Below are 26895 nucleotides of genomic sequence, written 5' to 3'. Positions count from 1 at the left end.
CTTTTAGGACTTGTGTGAAAATCTGATGATGTTATAGGTCATATTTATGCAGAAATATAGAAAATTCTAAAGGGTTCACAAACTTTCGAGCACCACTGTATGCACTGGGTTTGAAACAAGGTGTCTGCTCTTGAGGATAGTTCACACAGAGGATTTTAAAGGCACCAGGGACTGATTCACAGATTAAATCCTGCCCTCAGAACATGAGAACTGTTGCAACGGTATTAGAAGAAAAACAAATGAAGACAGGTGTTATTTGTTAGAGATGTATTTGGGAATCAGTCATGGCTAACTGAGACTGCATTAACCTGTCTCTCTGCAAGTCAGCTGCTTTACACACTTTAGATGGGTCATGGAAACAGGAACGCACGTCTGACTGCACACACTTACCGTATAATGCTATCCAGGCAGTTGATTTGCTGGTAAGAGTACGCACTGGGCGGGTCCTTCCTCACCAGCTGAGAGAGGACTGGATCCTTTGAGGGTGGGGCCACATCTGGCACAGTGTCCACTACAGGTCGCAAAGAACCTGTTCAAAGAAGGGAAAACAGTTCTTGAATAAGCTACTGCTAAGAGAAACCTTGCAAGTAAATATCTTCTGGGAAATAGATCGAAGTGTAGGCTGTCAGTATTGTATATATGTATTGTATTGTGTGTACCTGTGGCAGTGTGTTTCCTAGGAGGGGGGCGGTTACGGGACTCGATAAACACTTGTTGGCCACTTGTCTTTACCATGTGAACATCCTTACAGATCTGCTGGAAGGTCATCTGCTCAGAGAGAAAGCAGAAATACAAAGTCATGCTTTAAAAATGAGCTCTCTGTGGGTCTGAATATGTGACTCTCCATCTCCCTTACGTTGTGCCTAGCAACTACTGCGTCTTTGAAGTTTTCAACCCCATAGTCATGATTCATGGTTAAAGAGCATATTCTGGACCAATTTCATGTTTTTTTTAATATCAGGGATGCAAACGGTGCGCCTTTTGGCGGATGCCGCCTTTTTCACGGCTGAATCGCGCAGATCCGTTTTTTTTTTTAGGGGGGGCGTTGGAGTGTCTGATTATAATTTCAAAGTAAATTCTGTATTAAAATTATTAAATAAGCAAATGCCATTACAGTCCATGAAACATAGGAAGTATAAGTATGAGAAGAAAACAGTAAATCAGAAAGCCGCGCACGTTTGCGCGAAAGCTGCGCAAACGTGCGCAGCTTTCTGATTTACTGTTTTCTTCTCACACTTATACTTCCTATGTTTCATGGACTGTAACGGCATTTGCTTATATACAGAATTTACTTTGATGAAATTATAATCAGACACTCCAACGCGTCCCCTAAAAAAAAAAAATCGGATCTGCGCGATTCAGCCGTGAAAAAGGCGGCATCCGCCAAAAGGCGCGCCGTTTGCATCCCTGTAATATGAAAGTATGTCCCTTTACACACTCATCCAGAAGGGTAATTTTGCACAAGGCCATCTGTCTACAGCAGAAAAAAATAAAATAACAAAACGCGTCTGGAAAAATCCCAAGGGAGTCTGGAGCCAGATTCGTGACATCACCTGCGGAAGCGCCAGCAGGCTGTGCGAGCTTTGCACGGTTTCAGTGCACAGCCTGTGTAGACCAAGCGCTCCCATTTCTCTCTCATTGTCCGGTCTTTTGGGAAACGATGAGTACTAATCCCATCAAGATTGGTGTTGCTACACCCTCCTACGATACATCTGTTAACCATTTTAATAATTACACGATAACATTGAAGAAATTTGCAGAAAACCACCAGGTCGTTTTCTCATAAACAAACCAGCGCTGATGTAGGATTCAGAGGGAGGCGTCCCGCACGCGACGTCACGAAAATCAATGTTTGCCAGGAAATCCAAACGGCAAGTTTTTTCAGAGGTGGACCAATTCGCCTCAAATGGCTTGATTTCAACTGAATTTTTCTGGTATTGCGCAAGGTAAAAAAACTGCAGAGAATGCAGAATGCTACAGATATTTGACCAAAGTTTAATATAAAATAGGAGAATTACACTGATCTTGTTCCTGAATTTACCCGTGATATGCACTTTAAGAACATGTATTCGGGTCTTTCTGATTTACCACAGAGGATTAATCAGATGAATCACAGCGATTCCAAATTGATATAGTGAAATTAACTGAATGATGAGAAATATGTAAAGCTGTATATATTATTCTATTCACATTCACTGGATATGAGCAATTGCGCGCTCTGATTGGCTACTCTACTACTAGGGTATCAGCTCATATACCGTGAGTAGAGAAAAACAAAATGGCGGAGCGTGTTGCTGAACCAACCGAGGATGAAATAAAAACTCTGCTCGAAAATAAAACCCCAAAAAATACAAAAAAAAGCAACAAAATATGGAATAAAATTATGTGATGGTAAGAAAATACCTTTTTTTTCAAGAATTATTAATAGAAAATTTTCCACAAATCGCTCCTGTCATTTTGCCAGTGTGTTTACATTCTAAGTGGAAATTATCTTGTCAGGCATTTTGTATAAAGTTTTTATGTATCTTATTTGCAAAAAATAAAAATGCTCGGTTTTTCAAAATCCAGTGAAATGTGGCTAGAATAAAACAGTTATTCCACTCGATCTCGTCGTACATGGCTTATAGACAACTCGGTGCTACGTGCCTCGTCAGATACTGTATCAGCTCACGTACGACGAGATTTCATGGAATAACTGTTAATTATACATAACATACATAAATATGTACTGTATGTTACAGTACAGGGCGGCACGGTGGTGTAGTGGTTAGCGCTGTCGCCTCACAGCAAGAAGGTCCTGGGTTCGAGCCCCGGGGCCGGCGAGGGCCTTTCTGTGTGGAGTTTGCATGTTCTCCCCGTGTCCGCGTGGGTTTCCTCCGGGTGCTCCGGTTTCCCCCACAGTCCAAAGACATGCAGGTTAGGTTAACTGGTGACTCTAAATTGACCGTAGGTGTGAATGTGAGTGTGAATGGTTGTCTGTGTCTATGTGTCAGCCCTGTGATGACCTGGCGACTTGTCCAGGGTGTACCCCGCCTTTCGCCCGTAGTCAGCTGGGATAGGCTCCAGCTTGCCTGCGACCCTGTAGAAGGATAAAGCGGCTACAGATAATGAGATGAGATGAGATATTACAGTACCAGTCTAAATTTGGACGCTCCTACTCATTAATAGGTTTTTCTGTATTTTGACTATTTTCTACGCTGTAGAACAATTCTGAAGACATCAAAAATAAGAAATAACACCTGGAACAGATATGGAATTGTGTAGAAAACAAAAACAAAAAAGGTGTTAAAAAACAAACAAAATCTTTCATATTTTAGATTCTTCAAAGTAGCCAGCATTTACCTTGATGACGCTTTACATACTAGTGGCATTATCTTAACCAGCTTCATGAGGTCATCACCTGGAATGCTTTTCAATTAACAGATGCCTCGTCAAAAGTTAGTGGACGAGTTTCTTACCATCTTAATTTGATTTGGAATCTTAATTTCCCTGAGGGAACCCTCCCAAAGGGATCAATAAAGTTTTATCTAATCTAATCTAATCTAATCTAATCTAATCTAATCTAATCTAATCTAATCTAATCTAATCTAATCTAATCTAATCTAATCTAATGCTTTTAAGATCAAACAGTAAATAATAATAATACAGTAAATAGCCCTATTCCACAACTGTAGTAATCCATATTATGTCAAGAACTGCTCGACTAAGTAAAGAGAAACGACATCCATCATTACTTTAAGACATGAAGTGACTTAATTAATAAAAATAAAGAAAAAAAACACTGACTTAGAAGGCGTGTTCAAACTTTTGACTGGTACTGCAGGGTTTTTTCTAGAAAAATTTAGTATGAGGGCGCTCACCATGGCGAGGGAGCGAAGCGGGGGGGTGCCGGTTGTCCCCCCCCCCGCCGTGCAAAGCCTTTGAAAAATGCTCCAATGGGACATTCTGAGGCTATCTGAGAGGGAAATTGTAGCAAATTGTCTGTCAACATTGAAAAAGAAAGAAGTAATCTTCTTCTGCCCCGGACAGTCTTTGGCTTTCTTCCGCTTCGTGCCGCGGGATGACATCTTTAAATGCCCAAGTGTCAACAAAAACAACTCGCGAACTACTTCTGTCAAAAGCTCCCGCACCAGTGGGTGAAAGGTCATTCAGTCTTGAGAAATCTCGCTCTACAAGTCAGCCGACCTTGTATGTAACCCATGTCAAATCTCGCGAGAGCAGCCACAACAAGTAAACAACATGGCGCCTCAGTCTGGAAAACGCCAATTCGGATTGTTTTTGCACTGTCTGGCGGTGTATCTACTATGATTGGAATATTTTTGGAGCAATTATAACGTATTTGATGATCAGACACATTGTCACGTAGTGTTGCTGGGATGTTTTCACGGAGTCGGTAAGGGGGCGCACGCCGAGAGTAAGAGGGCGCAGCGCCCCTGTTCCCCCGTTTAGACGAAAGCCTGGTACTGTATTGCTCTCCACTGACTAACACTGTACAGACTGTAAAATACAGCAGCACTCATGCTGTAGTACATACTTTTACTATCTGTAAATAGTTGAACGCTAACTGAATTTCACTGGCTTTGTACCTGTACTCTGCACAATAACAATCAAGTTATATCTAATCTAATCTAATCTCTCATCCATATCAGCAGGCAGTTCAATAAAAAAAGATGATGTCTTCCCCCACTAATGGCTACTCGAGGTGTTGTGTTCTTTGACATAAGCTTAACAATTAATGTTTTCTAGCAGCCTGAGCAACCAGGAACCTGTGGTTTCTTCGCAGACTGATCTATCTGCATGAAGGAAGGGCTAACTGATGATTAACGCAAACTGTGCACAGAAAGGGAACTATACTCACTAGCTGTTCACCTAAAAGCGCAACGAAAATGAAATGGGATCCTGATTGCAATAGTTTTGAGACATTACATACGGAACACTGTGACTGTCGAGTTTTTGTGTTGTGTTATATTCAGATCACTGACCTTAAAGGCCTGAGCTTTTAAATCAGCAGCTCTCAAGTTCAAGTCATTTCATCCCTTACGGAAACCTATCTCCCTCAGACTGAAGCGGATAGCGGACTGCTTATTAGGGCAAACGTACTCAAAGCTATGGAGCCATGGGAAGCGGTGAGTTGTGTCGATAATGGACCTAAGAACCAAGTTAGGTTGGACCGTGAATGGGCCCTTAAGCAGAGGCTGCAGTCACAGAGTTATGAGGAAACTGATTAAAACTACGGCAAACCATACATCAGTGGTCTGAAGTCCTTAAACTGCTTCCTAAGTCAAATCTAAGTCAACTCCTAAACTGGGTCTCAGATAGAGGCGGAAGACTTCGACTACCTTAATGAATCGATTATAGTAGGTTAGTGTGATTTTTTTTTTTTAAATGTTGCAAAAACAATTATGGACTCATCCATGCCAACTTTCAAGTCTCCAGGATGAGTCAAGCTACAGATAAACCAGTCAAATGCAAATTACAAAATGTGTGCATGTCAGTCCAAAATCCCCGGTAGAACATTGCTGCTGTGTGCCGATGAGTTTGTGTGTAGCCAGAACTAGTTTACACCCACTTTGGGTTTAAATCTGAATACAGATAATATTTGGAGCATTTAGAATGTGTACTGTATGCGTGTGCTGACCGGTTTGTGGAGCTGAGCTGGGTCCTCCAGAGTGGTGCCGTTGCTCTCTGATGATGAAGTGGCACTGGGTTGCAGCTCATGCGAGCCGTTACTTGCCAGACTGCCGTAGCCCTGCGAGCTGCTGCTGTGTACAGGCTGAACCAGAACTCGGTGGATCTGCTCGCTGAGCTGTGCGATATCTGGTGTCAAGGTGCTCTCCTCCAGAGCCCTCGGCAGGGTGAACACGTCCTCATTTAGTGGAGAACTGAAGGAAAAAAAGCGGCAGTGGGGAAATCAGACCACAGAAGACGACGTACATGCTGTCTCTGTGTGCATCTTTGGTTTTGCAGACTGCACAACAATACAAACCTGTACAGGTCATCAATGTACAGTATCAAATACAAGAAAACCGACTGTCTTTTGATTTAGGTAAAAACTCTTCCATTTCTGTGACTCATCCACAAACGCTGTGTCCATAAGAGATATAAAACAATGCTAAACTTCATCAAATATAAGTGCAATTAATGTGTGTGTAATTATAGTGCAATATACATTTCATTATATTTGTTACAGTGCAATATATTTATACATATTCTGTATACTGTATATTTTACAGTGTATATTGCTGAGCTACATATGTTTATTCCATCCACATTCACTGGATATGAGCAATCGTGTGCTCTGATTGGCTACTCTACTACTAGGCTATCAGCTCATATACTGTGAGGAGAGAAAAACAAAATGGCGGAGCATGTTGCTGAACCAACCAAGGACGAAATAAAAACTACTCGAAAACAAAACCCCAAAAATACAAAAAAAAGCAACAAAATAAGGAATGAAAGTATGATGGTAAGAATGTACTGTTTTTTATTTTTCAATAATTATTATTATCGCAAGGGGGCGGCACGGTGGTGTAGTGGTTAGCGCTGTCGCCTCACAGCAAGAAGGTCCGGGTTCGAGCCCCGTGGCCGGCGAGGGCCTTTCTGTGCGGAGTTTGCATGTTCTCCCCGTGTCCGCGTGGGTTTCCTCCGGGTGCTCCGGTTTCCCCCACAGTCCAAAGACATGCAGGTTAGGTTAACTGGTGACTCTAAATTGACCGTAGGTGTGAATGTGAGTGTGAATGGTTGTCTGTGTCTATGTGTCAGCCCTGTGATGACCTGGCGACTTGTCCAGGGTGTACCCCGCCTCTCGCCCATAGTCAGCTGGGATAGGCTCCAGCTTGCCTGTGACCCTGTAGAACAGGATAAAGCGGCTACAGATGATATGAGATGAGATTATTATCCCATTTTTCACAAATTGCTACCGTCATTTTGCCGGTTTGTTTACATTCTAAGCGGAAATGATTTTGTCGGACGTTTTGTATAAAAGTTTTTATTTATCTAATTTGCTAAATAAATAAATACTCTGTTGCTCAAAATCCAATCAATGAGGATAGAATTGAAGTTATTCCGCTCAATCTTGTCATACATGGCTTATAGCCAACGAGGTGCTATGTGCCTCATCAGCTCAAGTACGACTTGATTTCGTTGAATAACTGTTAAATACATATTCGGTATATATTGTGTATATTCTGTAGAGCACTCCATCTTCACATTCTTTTCTTCTTCTTTTTTTATTCTATTCATTACATTCTACAGGGTTAGTCAAAATTATGTTAACACTAATGGATTATTTTTTTCCTGCAGATAGACGTACGCCATGGGTGACAGATTAAATGGTACTGTTGCTCGCTGGTTTTTGTGTGTTGAACATGATGGCGGACAGGCTGAGATCGTCCTGTAAATCATCTTGCACATATGATGTACGTTTTGTGAATAAATGGTTTCTACCATTTAAGTGTTAACGTAATTTTGACTCGCCCTGTATTTTACTCCCTTTCCTTTTTTACCAACCCCCTCTCCCCAACTATCTTCACGACCTATGGAGCATTGCAATAAGCATTTCATTGCATGTCGTACTCTGTACAATTGGGTATGTGACAAATCTCATCTCATCTCATTATCTCTAGCCGCTTTATCCTTCTACAGGGTCGCAGGCAAGCTGGAGCCTATCCCAGCTGACTACGGGCGAAAGGCGGGGTACACCCTGGACAAGTCGCCAGGCCATCACAGGGCTGACACATAGACACAGACAACCATTCACACTCACATTCACACCTACGCTCAATTTAGAGTCACCAGTTAACCTAACCTGCATGTCTTTGGACTGTGGGGGAAACCAGAGCACCCGGAGGAAACCCACGCGGACACGGGGAGACTCGTGCAAACTCCGCACAGAAAGGCCCTTGCCAGCCCCGGGGCTCGAACCCAGGACCTTCTTGCTGTGAGGCGACAGCGCTAACGACTACACCACGGTGCCGCCTATGTGACAAATACTTTTGAATTTGATAAATGTTGTACGTGTGAAGCCTGGGGTATTATTATGCAAACCGAAATAATGAATAAGATTACTACTTCCATGTAAATCACAATACGTGACATGTAATAATACGTAATACGTAAATGCTTGCTGTGTAAAGAGGCAGGGAATGCATGTGGAGGTGGGCAGAAGAAAGAGAGAGACTGTTTACATAACCATGGAAAGATACAAGTCAAAAGGGAGAGTCGCTTGTGTGTGTGCATTAGAAAGTAAGGCTGCAGAACAGTCCTCGTATGACTCAGTGTATACAGTAAGAATTGATTAGAGAGTAAAGCTGTCCAGGGGATAACATAACGAATGACAGTGGAGGGTAAGGAGGGGAATAATTCTGTGGGAAACATCCTCAGCATTGTGCCCATGTTTGTTTATGAAACTGCTCATGGTAGTGCATGTGGTACTGAGCGGTTAATGTGGGTGGATTGTGCTGAACATTACAGACAGCTGTGGGTGTGAGCACAAGTAGAATGCATATGAACGCCTCTGTGAACGTGCACACACTGTGGGCATGTTTTTATGCCTTGGTCAGGACCTGATCTCACTGCAAAGATAAGAATATCTGAGTTATGACCGTGTACGTGCATGGTTTTTCAGTGGGTTGTGAAAACACAGAGGTGTTATCTGATTACAAAAATGTGACAAAGATACCGTTGCGGTCAGACGTTCACATACATGGACACGATGGTCATCATGGACATGAAGGTCAGTGCAATACCGCGTTTCAATTATTTCGTTAAAAAAAAGAATTTGGTGCACAAGTTTCAATTTATTTTTGGATTTCTGAAATCAACACAGGGTCAAAATTATACATGAACCCATTTAGATAATTAATTAGGTGCAAAACCTCTTAACTTCCTATTAGTAGTCATGATCGACTACAGCTAGTAGTTTCTCTGTGCCAACATAAAAAGGGTTTGTTTGACAGCACTCACTGGTATGACCAACACACAGTACAAAGTCCAAGGAGCTCAGTGCAGATCTGAGAAAGAGGATTATAGATTTACACAATTCAGAAATGTTTCCTGGAGCCATTTCTAAATAAGTGCAGATTCCAAAAACAAAAGTTCAAATAACTGTACACACAGTAGAGGTATGCACAAGTTATTGGAAGGTGTAGACACTTTACCCACACAGTTTGCTAGAAGAAGAAGAAGACCCAAACGGTCACCCTCAGCTGAGAGGAAATTGATTCAGATGGTCAGGAACTACCCAGGAACCACCAAGGCACAGGCCTGCCATGAACTGGAAGCTGCTGGAAAACCAGTGTCACTGTCTACAGTTGTTTTACACTGGCATGGAGAAGCAGCCTTCAAAGAAAGAAGCCCCTGATCAACGATCGACACCTTCAAGCTCAAAATTTACAGCTGACCACATGGACAAAGAAAAAGCCTTCGGAAGGAAAGTTTTATGGTCAGATGAGGCAAAGATTGAGTTGTTTGGTCACAATGACCAGCTGTTAAGCATGGTGGTGGTAGCATCATGCTCTGGAGCCATTTTTCTGCCAGTGGAACTTGTGCACTGAACAAAGCAGATGGAATCATGAATTATGAGGTAGAAGAATTATACTACCTCATACTTCTTCAGCACAACTTAAAACCATCAGAAACCTGGACTCAGTTATGTGTTCCAACAGGACAATGACCCCAAATACACATTAAAGCTGGCTGTGGAATAGATAACATTTGTGATAACACAAATGTAACACAAATGTAATTGAACTCTACCAATTCTGCCAAGCTGAGGGGTCAAATATCCAACCAAAGGTCTGCCAGAAGCTTGTTGATGGCTATCAAAAGAGTCTGGTAAAGGTGAAACTTGCTAGGGGACATTTAACCAAAGATTATTTGTGCTGGATGTATAATTTTGACCCTGTGTTGATTTAAAAACAAAACAAAACCCAAAATACATTCGAACTTGTGCACCAAAGTATTGGTTTTTTTTTTAAATTAAAAAGATGCATGTTGTACAATAATTCTGCCACAGAAAAAAGAACAGTTCAAAGAAATCACAGAAAGCCCAATATCGCCACAACATTCATGTCCCTGTATGCAAACTTCTAACCACAATTGTACATTTGAAAATATTTATAAATCAGATTTCAGTTGTTTTTTTGACTGATTACTTGACTACACGAACTCAGAATCAGCTTCTCTGCAAGTGCGTTTTAAATAAACACTGTTTTGTCAGGGGGTCATAGAGATTCATGAGGATGCTGAAGTCCTTACGTTCGGACTTTGTGACGACCCACGATGAACGCCACCTTCCTGCTCCAAGGGTTAACAAAGGAGGACCAGGAAGTGTCGATAGTCAGGTACTCTCCATTCCGGGCACACATTCGCAACGGAGAGTGTTCAAACGGCTGCCCTGCAAACTGCAGAACTACAGAAAGACAAAATAATACCAGTTTTAGATTATGCATTCTGCTCTTATCTTCACTGTATACAAACAAGAAAAAAAAGCACACCCTCTTTCTGTTCTTCAGTTTACAATCATGGACATTAATCACAGTCATCTGTTCATCACCAACGGTTATATTTAAACAAATGCAGTCTCAGGTAACAGACATCATAGAAGAAATAATAAATACCACGTAAGCCAAAATGAAGAAACTGTGTAGGGAAAAGTAAGTACACCCTGATCATCAGTGAAGTGCTGTAAGGACTTCTATAAAGGCAAAGCATTCAGGTATGACATTTTTGTTAAGCTATGGTCACACTACAGCTCGTGATGCTTTGCGATGGCTGATGGATGAAAATGAGGCGTTTTGGTGACGATATACAGGCGAGCTAATAGTTGTGGTCACGCAGCAGCAGTGCTTAATTTGTGAAGTGGTTATGCATAAAACCGGGAATAAATGCGCACTCTTTTTCAGACGATGTTACGGTGTGTGTGTGTGTTTTTTAGTAGTCTTACTACAACTCCGATTCCAAAAAAGTTGGGACAAAGTACAAATTGTAAATAAAAACGGAATGCAATAATTTACAAATCTCAAAAACTGATATTGTATTCACAATAGAACATAGACAACATATCAAATGTCGAAAGTGAGACATTTTGAAATTTCATGCCAAATATTGGCTCATTTGAAATTTCATGACAGCAACACATCTCAAAAAAGTTGGGACAGAGCCAATAAGAGGCTGGAAAAGTTAACCTCCTAAGGCCCAAGCTGTTTTTTTACATGCATTTTTTATTTCTCTTTGCTATTTGGGCTTATTAGAACCTGATTAGAATAAAAACTAAGCATCATCTTTTGATAAGATGTACTTTTAGAGAAAAAGTATGTCCACATATGTGGATTCTTGTTCCGAATTTCTAAAAAGTGCTGTCCACGCATGTGACCGCTAAGCCCTAGGAGGTTAAAGGTACAAAAAAGGAACAGCTGGAGGACCAAATTGCAACTCATTAGGTCAATTGGCAATAGGTCATTAACATGACTGGGTATAAAAAGAGCATCTTGGAGTGGCAGCGGCTCTCAGAAGTAAAGATGGGAAGAGGATCACCAATCCCCCTAATTCTGCGCCAACAAATAGTGGAGCAATATCAGAAAGGAGTTCGACAGTGTAAAATTGCAAAGAGTTTGAACATATCATCATCTACAGTGCATAATATCATCAAAAGATTCAGAGAATCTGGAAGAATCTCTGTGCGTAAGGGTCAAGGCCGGAAAACCATACTGGGTGCCCGTGATCTTCGGGCCCTTAGACGGCACTGCATCACATACAGGCATGCTTCTGTATTGGAAATCACAAAATGGGCTCAGGAATATTTCCAGAGAACATCATCTGTGAACACAATTCACCGTGCCATCCGCCGTTGCCAGCTAAAACTCTATAGTTCAAAGAAGAAGCCGTATCTAAACATGATCCAGAAGCGCAGACGTCTTCTCTGGGCCAAGGCTCATTTAAAATGGACTGTGGCAAAGTGGAAAACTGTTCTGTGGTCAGACGAATCAAAATTTGAAGTTCTTTATGGAAATCAGGGACGCTGTGTTATTCGGACTAAAGAGGAGAAGGACGACCCAAGTTGTTATCAGCGCTCAGTTCAGAAGCCTGCATCTCTGATGGTATGGGGTTGCATTAGTGCGTGTGGCATGGGCAGCTTACACATCTGGAAAGACACCATCAATGCTGAAAGGTATATCCAGGTTCTAGAGCAACATATGCTCCCATCCAGACGACGTCTCTTTCAGGGAAGACCTTGCATTTTCCAACATGACAATGCCAAACCACATACTGCATCAATTACAGCATCATGGCTGCGTAGAAGAAGGGTCCGGGTACTGAACTGGCCAGCCTGCAGTCCAGATCTTTCACCCATAGAAAACATTTGGCGCATCATAAAACGGAAGATACGACAAAAAAGACCTAAGACAGTTGAGCAACTAGAATCCTACATTAGACAAGAATGGGTTAACATTCCTATCCCTAAACTTGAGCAACTTGTCTCCTCAGTCCCCAGACGTTTACAGACTGTTGTAAAGAGAAAAGGGGATGTCTCACAGTGGTAAACATGGCCTTGTCCCAACTTTTTTGAGATGTGTTGTTGTCATGAAATTTAAAATCACCTAATTTTTCTCTTGAAATGATACATTTTCTCAGTTTAAACATTTGATATGTCATCCATGTTCTATTCTGAAAAAAATATGGAATTTTGAAACTTCCACATCATTGCATTCCGTTTTTATTTACAATTTGTACTTTGTCCCAATTTTTTTGGAATCGGGGTTGCATATTAACAATCTGCCTATAACTGCCTTGGCAATATGGCAGGCAGTATCCATTAAAACTGAAAATCAAAACAGAGAAAGAAAAAGGGAGAAAATAAGAAATAAAAGAAAAATATATATATTCGCTTCATATATATTTTTTATTTTCAACTAGCCAGCCGGGCTGCCTAGTGATAGGAATTACCCGCCAAATGACAAATTAAGTCGCCTCGGGCGACCGGACCACCGCGAATTTCAAGCCCTGCTGTGGGATCAAAAATTGATGATCTCCTGGGACTTTCACACACGCAACAGTTCCTCGAGTTTACAAACTGTGTTACACTTTTCTGTGCAAACTCTAGAGACTGTTGTGTGTCTGTGTTGAAAGAAAAGAACAGAGAGAGAGAGAGAGAGAGACACTCACTCTTCTTATGGATGGCCACCATCATTGGTCTGTCCTCCGGGTGGACACACAGCAGCACTGGGGTTCCCACCAGGTCCTGAGGCAGGTACCCCAGCAGCGGCACAGCTCTCTCATCAACCTCCTGGAAGAGACAGCTGGGTGTGTGACTGGTGGTAAAAATCCGCTTATCTGGAGGAATACGAGGAGCTGACAGAGATGGAAAGAGAGATGGGAGGCTCAGACAGTAAAAACACAAGAACAAAAAGAGTCTCTGTAATACGTGGCTTGATAAAAATGGTTCAAACTTTATCAAGGCGAGCGTAAGATTATGTCGATTATTCCTGGACAGTGACTTCTGATACACAGTCACCGCTGATGTTTATGTAATTGAGTGATGGAGGGAGAGAGAGGGTGTGTGTGTGTGTCTTACCCTCGTATCCAGAGTGTACTCTCTCAGCAATGAGCAGGCAGCAGGGTTGGGGGTCTGCAGTGTCGGAGTCTCGGAGTGTGAGCAGGTATGGGGTCAGTCTGAACGGGTAATAGCGCATGTCTCCGCTGGAAGAGCCGTCTGCGCTGATCCTGCAGAACATGGACTTCTCCTGGGTACGCTCCACTGGAGGGGGAGCTACACACATGCAGGAACAACATTTCTCATTTCTTGACAAGGCCAAAACATACATCTTACTAAACCTTCATATTCTTAAAAAATTCTAAGGGTTAAAACTGAGAACGATTAGTATACTATATCCTTGACTTGCACGTGACGTCAAAGCAAAACAGAAACCTGGATGTCGGCCATGTTGGTGGATATACAAATGTGTGGTCGAGCGACATTCCATACAAAACATAGTCAGGCATGCGCAACTCTCTTTGTTTTACTCCTGCTTTAAGCATTCTTTTAGCTCTGCCATATCTTTGTGCTGTATATGGTTATGATTACAACAGTACTCGTGACCGTGGCACGTTCCGATTTTTTAGAATTCTGTCTGTGATTCGGAAAGGGGGCGAGGAAACTCTGAGGCTTAGTATGGAGAGGAGACGAGCGCGGCTGAACAACATCGGCAGGGCTGATCTAATAGAGGCTAAAACCAAAACAGCTCGTGTTTGCAGTAATCGTTTTATCTCAGGTGAGATTCGAAAGCTTTCTCGAGAATATCATGGAAGAATTTTATTTCGTGTTGCTAGAATTTTGCTATAAAATGAGCGCTCTCTTGTCGTGGTTCACTCGGTCGTTGTTATAATTTTAACGTGTATTACCATTTCGCTTCTAGGAGCGAAATAATCCAGACTGGGCGCCCACTCAGAAAACGGGCTGTGTTTCGTCCAAAGTCAAACTTGATTCTTCGGCAGCCAAACCAGATAGAACATGATATCTGGGTACTCGATGGTCGGTAGAAGCATCTTATCTTCAGAAAAGTCTAACTTTTTTAAATAATATGGGTCAAAACCACACATATACTACCGTTCAAAAGTTTGGGGTCACCCAGACAATTTTGTGTTTTCCATGAAAATTCACACTTTTATTTCCCACCATAAGTTGTAAAATGAATAGAAAATATAGTCAAGACATTTTCTGGCCATTTTGAGCATTTAATCGACCCCACAAATGTGATGCTCCAGAAACTCAATCTGCTCAAAGGAAGGTCAGTTTTATAGCTTCTCTAAAGAGCTCAACTGTTTTCAGCTGTGCTAACATGATTGTACAAGGGTTTTCTAATCATCCATTAGCCTTCTGAGGCAATGAGCAAACACATTGTACCATTAGAACACTGGAGTGAGAGTTGCTGGAAATGGGCCTCTATACACCTATGGAGATATTGCACCAAAAACCAGACATTTGCAGCTAGAATAGTCATTTACCACATTAGCAATGTATAGAGTGGATTTCTGATTAGTTTAAAGTGATCTTCATTGAAAAGAACAGCGCTTTTCTTTCAAAAATAAGGACATTTCAAAGTGACCCCAAACTTTTGAACGGTAGTGTATCTATCTTCTCTTTGTATCGAATCTTCGCTCGACCGTGCAAATACTGAGAAAATTCAGCATTGTTTACAGACACGCTTTCAGCGGCTGCCATCATAGTTGCTTTGTATATCCACCATCATGGCAGACATGACGTAGCACATTTTGATCACATGGTTGCAAGTCAACTATACTTGATACGTTGATATTAGTATGTACTTGATACTAGATATTTTGCCAAATAGGTTCTCCAGCTTTATTGATTAGAGACTAGTATGAGTAAAATCACCACACACACACACACGCACGCACCAGATCCGATGCAGGAAGCCCATGACGGTAATTTACAGGGGGCAGTGCTGCTGTAGAAAGTGCTGACGTCCTGAGGGGCGAGAAGCTCTGAAAACAGTGCCCCCTGCAGCTTCTCTGGTTTACTGCGCAACAAAGATGAACCCTGCGGAGAGATGTACACCACCTTCCCCGACAGGAAGGATACTGCCATGGAGAACGTGTCCTAAAAAGAAGGGAGAGTGACAGCTTGCATATATCACTATTGACTTTACTGTTACCATATTCCATGACTGCATCATTACATCGGAGTTTTGATGTAAAATGTGATATTTAAGAAACCTAAAGTTGACGTGTAATTACAAGCATGCTAGTACACACTCAGTCTCTCTGATAGCACTTTTTTTCTCCCAAATTTGGTCACTTTCCAGTTCCCACCCACTAGCCAGATCTACTCCATCATACAAAAGCCAACCAGTGAGAGTAACGGCGAACATGTGCTTCCTCTGAGACACATGATGCAAACCACTACATCGTTTCACAGTGTTGCTCATGTTGCATCACAGCACAGCATAACACACTTGGAGGAAATCTCATTCTGCTTCCTTCTGCATACAAATCCATACACACACACGAATGTTTAGTGCCACTTTGACTGACAGGGAAGAGAGACAGAGTATGCCATCCCTCCAGTCCAGAGAGCAGGACAATTTTAGTCCTCTGGCTCCTGGCCACAGATGGCTGTGGCAGTGTCTGGATTGAATCTCATGATCTCCTGGAAATATGGCAAACGCTGTTCGATCACACCACTTGGAATCCCCTGATCGGCAACATTTATTCAGTGCCAGTATGACCTAAGTGAATGCCTGATTTAATTAATGAAGAAATCATTAAATTATGCAAGAATAAATAGACAGCAGACTTTAAATTGGCAAATTCCAAAGAATGATGAAGAGTTCACCAATATCAGTGACCAAAATGATGCTCTTGAACCATTTAAGATAATGTGAAAGTAACTGTGTAACTCAGCTTCTTGCTTCTTTCTGAACATAATTAAAATTCGGGGGCATTTTCGGGTGAAAGCTCTTCCTGGATTCTATGCGCTTGTTTATAATTTTATGACGATTTACAATTCATAAAACATCCCACAGCACATAAAGATCTACAAATAGTTTTTGTGCAAATGTACATTTTCACACACACACCTCAAGGTGGGTTTGGTGTGAAAAGAAGGATGGCTGTAATGAAAAGAACCCGATCCCAACTGTAAAATACGGTGGAAGTTCTGTGATGTTTTGGGGCTGTTTTTCCTCCAAAGGCCCTGGAAACCTTGTTAGGGTACAGGGCATCATGGACTCCATGAAATACCAGGACATTTTTTTTTCTCCGTGCTTCCACAGAAGGCGGTCGCATTTTCTGCTCTCCCTCTCCCTCCTTTTTTTCCCTGCTTGTGCTTCTGTGTCTTGTCTCGTCTGCTGTACTTTTTGAAGAGACTCTCCCTGCATTACTTTCTAAACTAAAAAAAGCATGGAATTGATAAACTGGTCTAACGAAATTGACACAGTTTTCTCGACGAGAAGTTTGGGTTCGGGGTAACCCGTCTGTCCTGCCGGAACGTTTGCGGCTGGTTACACGATGGATGCATGGGAGCGGTGGCGGGTCGTGTGCCTGGCGGTTCTTTCTGTGGAGGACATTGAAGATATCTACCTATTAGGAACCATGATTACAGGACTTTTGCTGATTGGATTAGGCATTGCCCTGGTATATCAAGGAAATCAGACAACGGTGACAGCTGTTCAAAGCCCCACAAAGCTGCCCGATATGATTGGAGTGGTGGGCAAAGCTGTTGGCACTAGGACTGTGGACATTCAGAACTTTAACCACAAAATAGTTGTTATCTCGGAGCAGCTTTCAGCTTTGCAAGGAATACGTTTTTCGGAGATCAATTTGAATAGAATGGATGGAATGGACAGATATGGACGAGCGGCGTGGACGTGCAAAGACTGCGTCTGGAAAGACCAAACAATTCATATCTTATCGACATTCGGTGCCCTGAGACAGCACCGGCCTTGGTTCAGGCCGTTGCTGAGGCGACATTTCCCACTGAAGGTCACTGCCGGGAGACACTCTCGCATTCCTCGCATTCCTTCTCTAACTTTCCGCGGTCGCCATTTTTACCCCCAGTGTGACAAGCGGGTGCGTGACCAGCGCCTTCATGGCTGCAGGAGCGGATGGCTGCTTGCTTGCTCTGGATTACCTCCTCCCCTCCCCCCTCCCCCCTTACCCCCTACCCCTGATCCCCCCCCCCCAAGTCCCGTGTTTAAAGTGTACTTGTGCTGTTGTGTGCTTATGTGCAAAGGTTTTTTAAATGTTCCCACACTGTACTCCTGACAGGAGCATAGTGGGGGGGTGTTCTTTTTTTCCTTATCTCTCTTCATGTTGTGTTTCCTTTTTATCTTTATCCCTGTCTTCCTGTCCTGTCTACCCTATGTCAATTGTATGTTGTATATGTACAGACAGGTTGACGGCTAATTTCGCTGGTACATGTGACTAGTGACAATAAAGGGCATCATCATCATCATCATTTTAAATCAAAGTCTGGCTGCCTCTGGCAGGAAACTAAAACTGGGTCGTCACTGGATCTTCCAGCAGGACAATGATCCAAGCATATGTCCAAATCAACACAAAAATGGTTCGCTGACCACAGAATCAAGCTTCTGTCCTGGCCCTCTCAGTGCCCTGACCTGAACCCCACTAAAAGCCTGTGGGCTGAGCTGAAGAGGAGAGAGCACAAGAGAGGGCCGAGAACCCTGGATGATGTGGAGAGATTGTGTAAAGAGGAACGGTCTCCGATGCCCTGCTCTGCATCTCCGACCTTATAAAATGTTATAGGAGACTCAGTGCTGTTTTACTGGCAAAGGGAGGTTGTACAGAGTATTAAATACAGGGGTGCCAATAATAGTGGCACATGTTTTTGATGAAAATTATTTCTTGAAGAGGGATTTGTTTTTCTACGAATAAATTTCAGTTAAAGGTCAGATTTTTCTCATTTTTTTTCCAGTGTGTGATGAAGCGACTTCACCAAAAGGTGGATTTTTTGCTAATCTTTACAAAGGGTGCCAATAATTGTGCAGGGTACTGTGTGTGATTTTTATATTAGTGCCAGTCAAAAGTTTGGGCACCCCTACTCATTCATAGGTGTTTCTGTATTTTGATTATTTTCTACATTGTAGAACAACACTGAAGACATCAAAACTATGAAAGAACATCTGAAACATATATGGAGTTGTGTGGTAAACAAAAAGTGTTAAAAACAAAAAACATGTCTCATAATTTAGATTCTGAAAGTAGTCACCGTTTACTTTGATGACGTTTTGTACACTATTGGCGTTATCTTAACCAGCTTCATGAGGTAGTCACATGGAACGCTTTTCAATTAACAGGTGCCTCGTCAAAAGTTAATGAGTGCATAATAAACATACAGTAAACAGCCCTATTCCACAACCGCAGTAATCCATATTGTGTCAAGGAACTGCTCGACTAAGTCAAGAGAAACGACATCCATCATCACATTAAGACATGAAGTGACTTTTAATTAATAAAAATAATGACTGAATTAAAAGGTGTGTGTCCAAACTTGTCACTGGTACTATTTTTAATAAATGAGGCACAAAACGCAGATTTTGAGAGAGAGAGAGAGAGAGAGAGAGAGAGACAGAGAGAGAGGTATGAATTTGGATAAAAGCGTAAAAAAAGGCATGAGGGAAGAGGAACATTCTGGTCTCACATGTACTAACCCTACTCTTTATGAAAAAACAGGACCCTTCAGTAAACAAGAGGCTTTAATGGATATTGCAACAGATACAGGTATTAGAGCCCTGAGAGAGAGAGAGAGAGAGAGAGAGAGAGAGAGAGAGAGAAGGGGAAGCCAATATATTATCCAAATTGGGGAAAAGAGAGAATGATAAAGGGGCTAGAAGATAAAGAGAAAAATATTGTATGAACACTTGAATATATATGTGTGTGTGTGTGTGTGTGTGTGTGTGTGTGTGTGTACATACTGTGTTTTTCAGCGTATATTCTGAGGTAATGTTATCAAGCTCTTCTATGGTAAATGTGGAAAGATCCAGACTGCAACCATGACACTCTTCAACATTCCATTGGTGATAATACTCCTGATTGGCTGGAAAAACAAAGAAGCAAAAGACATGAATACACACTTCAAAGGGGCAGTCTGTCATGTTTAGAGCCCACTGCTGCCTTCAAATCAAACTGCAGTAGAGGCTTTGCACCGTCACGTAACCCCCATAGCAACGGTAACTACGCCGCCATGACCGGGGGTACGCTTGTAGCGCTTCACTCAGACGAGTTAGTTGTTACTGACAGGTATGGGAAGGTTTCACTGCGTTTCTGGATGTGCAAATCGTTTTGAACGAAACAAAGACATCGGAATTTTTAATTTGCCAAAAGTAATTCATCAGCAGGGGGGGAAAAAAAATGAGAGAAATTTCTAAATGTAGAAGTGAAAATGAGGGAGGAAAAAAATTTAGCGGGACTCGGTGTTGAATGGAGAGGTCAAAAACCCTATGGTATGCTCACTTCATTTCCACAAAGGTAAAGCCTAGGTCACAACCGGACGTACGATTTTTTGGCCGTGCGATTTTTGGCGTTTCCCAAATCGCTGCGTTTTTTTTGTTCATGCGCGTTGGCCGTAAGTTTGTCTTGCAACCTGAAAAAAACGTAAGCGCCCGTAGAGTTTGTTTGACATGACAAAGAACCTCTGCGGCCAGTCTACGGCTCGAAAATCAGCACGTCACATGTGCGCCCTCCATGCGTTTCACGCGCGCCCTCTGTGCGTTTCTCGCATTTTTTGCATGTAGACCGGCTGTAGGAGCACGTACGGCCAGTTGTGACCGAGGCTAATGAATTAAAAAAAAAAAAAAATTCACAACTGGAGCAAGGTGCTCATTCATATACAGTGACGTGAACGTGAGTGTCAACACAGCGTCTCTGCAGAGCTACTTTCATCGAGATTTAAAGAAAGTGCATTTACGTTCGGGAATCCTTCGGAGCGCGTTGTGCGTGCGCTTGGGACCCAGTCATTATGGGAAATACCTGATACTGATTTGAGTGCAATCAGCACATGCACATAAGGACACAGAGGCTTTGTGAAGTATTATCATTATCACAGTCACGTTTGTTTCTATCCATGTCTCTGACTCTGCTTTGTTTCATTTTGTTTTTGTAAATATCACGCTTGCTAATACACTCTTCCTGCACTTAGACCCGTCTACCGCTGCACACCTGACAGAATACTTGCAAAGTCTCCGTGAAAACAGCGTCCTCATGTACATGTGCTGATTGTGCTCAAATCAGCATCAGGTGTTTCCCATAATGACTGGGTCCCAAATGCACGCACAACGCGCTCCGAAGGATCCCTGAATGTAAATGCAATTTAAGTCTCGGTGAAAGTGTGTTGATGCTCATGTTCACATCACTGTATAAGAATGAGCACCTTGCTCCAGCTGTGAAATTTTTTTTTTTTTGGAATTCTTACCTTCGTGGAAATGAAGTGAGTATACCATCGGGTTTTTGAGCTCTCTGTTTGACACCAAGTCCTGCTGAATGTTTTTTCCCCCCATTTTCCTTTCTACGTTAAGAAAACTCTGTAGTTTTTTCCACGATGATGAATTACTGTTGGTAAATTAAAAAATTCTGATGTCTTTGTTTCGTTCAGAACGATTTGCACGTCCAGAAACGCGGCGAAACCTTTCCATACCGAACAATAACAACTAACTTGTCTGAATGAAGCACTACAAGCGTGCCTCCTGTCATGGCACCCTAGTTACCACTGCTATGGGTGTGTGTGTGTGGGGGGGGGGTCACGTGACGGTGCAAAGCCTCTATTCCAGTGAACCATCATCACTTAACTCCATAGCTGAATCTCCGTATGCCTAATGAGCTGCCATTTAACAAAAAAACGGGGAAAAAACAGAGCACACTCATACAAACAAATGCAGTGGCCTCTCACCTTGGACTTGTTTGACACAGCTAAGAGCGTATTTGAGGGCGCTGAGGGTGCTGGAGCGTCCTTTGGTCTTCTTCTCAGCAGGCAGACGAATCTTGAGCTCCTTCAATGCCCTCATCAGCTCCTTCTGCGTCTGCACGCGAGCTGACTGTTCACTGCTGCAGCCGCTGGTGGATGAAGGGTCCTGCTCTGAGCTTGCACTCAACAAACTGTATGCCAGTGAGCTGCTGGGGGGAGACAGACTCTGGGAGTTTGAGCTGGGACGGTGAGTAAAGAGAAACAAAGAAAGAAAGGGAGTTGGAGAAGCAGAGAGAAATGAAGGCAGGCAGTGAATTGAGAGAAAATGAATATTACACTTAGTGTATTAGCACTTACACTACCGTTCAAAAGTTTGGGGTCACCCAGACAATTTTGTGTTTTTCATGAAAAGTCACACTTTTATTTCCCACCATAAGTTGTAAAATGAATAGAAAATATAGTCAAGACATTTTTCTGGCCATTTTGAGCATTTAATCGACCCCACAAATGTGATGCTCCAGAAACTCAATCTGCTCAAAGGAAGGTCAGTTTTATAGCTTCTCTAAAGAGCTCAACTGTTTTCAGCGGTGCTAACATGATTGTACAAGGGTTTTCTAATCATCCATTAGCCTTCTGAGGCAATGAGCAAACACATTGTACCATTAGAACACTGGAGTGAGAGTTGCTGGAAATGGGCCTCTATACACCTATGGAGATATTGCACCAAAAACCAGACATTTGCAGCTAGAATAGTCATTTACCACATTAGCAATGTATAGAGTGGATTTCTGATTAGTTTAAAGTGATCTTCATTGAAAAGAACAGTGATTTTCTTTCAAAAATAAGGACATTTCAAAGTGACCCCAAACTTTTGAATGGTAGTGTAAGTCTATCTAGGGTGCGTGATATTACAGATCCATTTAACATGCCTTTCTACTAAAAACAAAACAAACATCCTTCCTTTGTTCTATATCCCTATAATCTTGCTCATTTCACCTCATTTCTCTCACCTCTTGTTGCTCTCAGTGGTCTCCATCATCATGCCAGAATCTTTGCCGTTATGACTTGAGGAGCTCTGGTAACTTCGCATGGACTGTCGTCCCCTGGAGCCGTTCTCTCTCTCCAGCCCTCCTTCACTCTCCCTCTCTCCGGAGTCGTTGCCACTCGATAACGCGTCCATGTCGTCCGAATTCGGCCCCCGGTTATCACTGGCTAAACCTGCGGGTCCTGACTCGCCTCCCGGAGACGATCCTGTCCGGCCACTGGCTGGATTTGATGATGGGGAGCTGCCACTCATGCTTGGCGAGCTGCTCTGTTGCACCACCTCTTCTTCCTCCTCAGGCCCTGCTGCTCCCACCCTAAGCGCATTGCTGGGGGCAGAGTCCGAGTTGTCATCACTCATAGTACGGTGAAAATCCCGGGTGATAAGTCTCACCTGTCTCGTTTGAAAAAGTAGTATAAATTTCACTAGGTTGGGCTGCAGGAACTGGAGACGCAAATCATTTTGAGTTGAATCTTCCTCATTGGCTAACGCAGAACATTCTAGATATGTTTTGTAACACAGAGTTCCCTTTACGAGTCTTAAAAGCAAGTGAGTGGACAACTTGTAACCTCCAACCCCTTGGGGAAATGATGATGAACTGTGAGATTATCCTTTTTCATGAGCAAGAAGTAAATAAACTGTTAATTTCAGAAGCTGTGGCAGCCAAAATACATGCAGGCAAAAATGACTGCTTATGAAACAGTCTTGGATGCAATCTTGCAGCCAGATGGACACAGAGTGAGAAAGTGAAAAAGCAGCAAAAAAAAAAAAGCAGCCTTAAAGCCTCAACTCTCCTTTTTCAGGATTTGTCTGCTCTTCTTCTCTTTTTTTTCCTGCTTGCTCTGGTCCTCTATGCCGTTGTCTAGAAGCTTTGGAAGAAAAGAAAGAGGTGCATTAATTAATAACTACTTATTAACTGAGCACGAGGTCCTTACGGGAAAATATCAGACCGAGGTCTTGACATTACAGACCGTACAAAAAGACTGAAGTCTGATATTTTCCTGTAAAGCCCGAGCAAGCGAGGTTAATAAGGAATTTATTATATGGCTTTTATAATTCTAAGATTAAAATAGACGGTCATTATAATAAGGTGTGACGGTGCTTTCAGTCACGTCATATTTGTGACGTAGTTGAGTCACGCATGCAGAATAAAACGGCTAGCGGTTTCAAAACTGAATTTCTGTTAGCGGTTTCTGAATGCTCTTCATTGCTCATTTCTTGAATAACTCTGTGACTTGTGTTTGTCTTTCGGCCATTTTTCATTCCATTTTGGTTTCCATTTCATCTTTTTTGTTGTTTTGTTTTTCTACAACATTGAAAGCCTTGGAAAGAAAAAAAAGTCTGTAATCGCCCATGGGCATTACGGGAAAATCCTGCCCGCCAAGGAACCAATCAGAGCGCACGATTTTACCGGAAGTAGCTCGTGCCATATAATAAAAGGACATAATCTGAATGTTGTATTTGGCTTTGCTCTTTTATAGTTCTCATGAATTTCAGGTGTAAATCAACCACACAGGCACACAAGCAATTATGAACAAGAGTGCTCCGAGAACACAATATCCCACGCTGCCAACTATATCTGTGCTATAAGTGCTTAATACACCCTCATGAAATTGTCAAAGTACAAGTTTGGTAATCGAGGGCCATGACTCTGGTGAAATGCGACTGAATTGAACGAAACTGCAATATGCATATTACCGACATATAACAAAGAATCCTGTCAAGTTTTGTGAAATTCTTCCAAAAATTGTGAGAGGAGTTGATTTCAGAAGGTGAGCACCCTTCCCGGGACGGACGGACAGACAGATGGACGGATATCACCACGACATAACCTCCCTTCGTGCCTTTTGGCCAACAGAGGATAAAAATGACCATTAAATCAACTCACCCCATCCTCAGACATGTCTGGGTTCTCCTTCTTGTAAAACCTTCTCTCTACCATTTTCACAACTAGACCTCTGACTTTTTATACACTCAGTCTGCCACAACCCAGCAGCAGACCTGGGCTCAGATGGTTATGTGCTTGGAGGTGAAAACAGATGCAAGACAAGGTAGATCTACTGGATGGATATGCCACATCAACTGGACTACACATCAGCATCAACAAAACCAAGGTGCTGATAGCTAATGCCAACAAGAGAGAGCCGGTGAAGAGAAAAGGAAACGTCATCCAGGAAGTCGAAGATTTCACCTACCTTGGCAGCATCATAGAACAGGAAAGAATGTAAGAGCCAGAATGGGAAAAGCCAGGACAGCTTTTGGAATGCTGGGTAACATCTAGAAGGCACGCTTCCAACATCTCGACCTCCCACTACATTGCGGATCTTCAATTCAAACGTGAAATCAGTTTTGTTGTATGGGGCAGAAACTTGGCGAACAACAAAAACACTCCTGAAGAAAATCCAGGCTTTTGTCAACCGATGCCCATGCAGGATCCTAAGGATATGGCGGCCAGAAGAGTTTACCAATGAAGAGTTGCTGACAAGAACAAAAGAAACGCCCATGGTAACCCAAATACAGTGAAGAAAATGGGGGTGGATTGGCCAAACCCTACAGAAACCTAGGAACTACATCACAAGACAGGCGTTACAGTGGAAGCACCAGAAAAGAAAAGAGAGGTCACCCCAGAATACCTGGAGACGGAACACAACGGCAGAGATCCAGACAGCTGGCTACACCCGGAAGCAGCTGGAGAAAGAAGCACAGAAAAAGACAGAGTGGAAGAGGATTGTCAGTGGCCGACGTTCTTCTTTGGAACCACAGGCTTAAGCAAGTAAGCAATTGGAGGTGAAAGCTGCGCATGTAGAAGGTCAGAGAGTGCCTCTGTTTATAGCATCGACCACAGTCAGCAAGTTAGGCAGCGCTTCAGTGTATCTACATATACTATTCAGTTATGCTTTTTAAATGACAATTAACTTTTCCTTGTATTTAGAGGGAAAAAAAAATAAATCACACTTCACACCAACGTTCTCAAATTCACTCAGGTTTTAATGTCTGGCCTGTCGGTCAAAAAACCCCAATGATTTTAAACCCATTTGCAGTTATTTGGGTGTTAATTTTGGAAGCTATATTTAAGAGTAGGCAACGTTCTTGATTTAGATATGACGAATCAACAGAAGTACATCACATGCCGCTTTCTTTGGTTGTATAAAATGATCACCCAGTCTAGTTAAAGGGGAACTGGAGTCATTTTTAAACTTGCTTTATTTCTTAATTAACGTTATTCAATTACGTTTTCGGTTTTATTAATCTCATGTCGTGACTCGCATTGGCATGTTATATTACACTTATCAGCCTCTAGCAACGTTGAATGTAGTTCGTATGGTCCACGGCAGGCGTCGCTTATCCACGCGATCTTCACGAGACTTGTACGAGACTTCAAACGTGAAGTGTCAGTGCCGCCATTTTGAAAACTGTTTACACAGCGGCCAGATCGCCAGACCATTCCAATTTAGATTAATTTCGAGATTTGCCAGCTTCATCAGTGAAGATTATTCCATACGACTTCGAACCAACGTGGAGTAGAGAAGAGTTGGAAAGGCGACAGGATAAGGGCTACTCCGTCGCGCTGGTATTTACGTCATTACTGTCGCACAATTAAAACGTGCCAGATCAGGCGGCTAGTGGGTTTTCAAAATAATAAATACATGCATGCATGTGTTTTTGTGATAAATACATATTATACTGAGCGTATTTCCCACATAATCCTCACTAAGGTTTCGGACAGCACTACAAAATGGTGTCCCCACTATATAGTGTCCTATGTAGTGAGTAGGGAGCGATTTTGGATGCAGGGAAAACTCCCGGCTTGATTACATCAGCATTCGAAAGAGGGCGCACGCGTCTTTTGACAACGTTGGCACATGTTGGTCGCTTTGATTTCCGCTGTACGTTTTACTTCCGTCCTACAATGTCTCGAACAGGTCTCAACGAATCTCGTTTACGGCCATTGCTTTGACATATGGACTGATATATTACAGAGCATATTTCAAACACTCAGAACTTGCTATAGCAGCGACAAAATAGCTATCAAAAGTGCATTCCTATATTTAATAATACGAGATAAATAGAATTTTGAAAATGAAAAAAATTGGCCTTCAGTTCTCTTTTAAATTCCATTACGCAACACGGTGGATAGTGAGTTGTTGTTTTTTTTTTTAACCATTTCCCTGTACAGACGTGATCTATGTATCCGGAACCATTTTAATGCCGCAAATGCTTAAGACTATTTCTGCACTCTCACAGCACTGAAATGGATATTTCTGAGTGGCTCTGTTTCTATATGTCTCATCTCTTAAGCTCCTCGGTTAGCAGTATATTAAGTGTCGCAGGTCTGTGCGTCACTCGTTTCTTGGATTGCTGGTGATGTTTGGAGAGATCTGAAGCTGGTTTTGACACTTCTTATTTTAGAGTT

General features: G+C 42.3%; 1 protein-coding gene across 2 annotated transcripts in view; it reads right to left on the bottom strand.

Annotated features, from left to right (window-relative positions):
* Positions 1-26895, bottom strand: part of per1b (period circadian clock 1b) — a 73737-nt gene that overhangs the window by 18202 nt on the left and 28640 nt on the right. For both annotated transcript variants that reach the window (XM_060917463.1, XM_060917552.1), the window contains exons 2-11: positions 22450-23350; positions 21425-21678; positions 19455-19576; positions 15418-15619; positions 13574-13768; positions 13165-13350; positions 10258-10411; positions 5639-5882; positions 660-768; positions 391-529 (exon numbers count right to left, since the gene is read on the bottom strand). In XM_060917463.1, coding sequence (XP_060773446.1) covers positions 391-529; positions 660-768; positions 5639-5882; positions 10258-10411; positions 13165-13350; positions 13574-13768; positions 15418-15619; positions 19455-19576; positions 21425-21678; positions 22450-22841 — 1997 coding nt within the window. In that variant the 5' untranslated portion in view covers positions 22842-23350. The remainder of the gene's footprint in view (positions 1-390; positions 530-659; positions 769-5638; positions 5883-10257; positions 10412-13164; positions 13351-13573; positions 13769-15417; positions 15620-19454; positions 19577-21424; positions 21679-22449; positions 23351-26895) is intronic.

This window comes from Neoarius graeffei, chromosome 1 (assembly GCF_027579695.1).
Source record: "Neoarius graeffei isolate fNeoGra1 chromosome 1, fNeoGra1.pri, whole genome shotgun sequence".
Taxonomy (NCBI): Eukaryota; Metazoa; Chordata; class Actinopteri; order Siluriformes; family Ariidae; genus Neoarius; species Neoarius graeffei.
The sequence above is the reverse complement of the archived record's forward strand: the minus strand, read 5'-3'. Positions and strand labels throughout refer to the sequence as shown.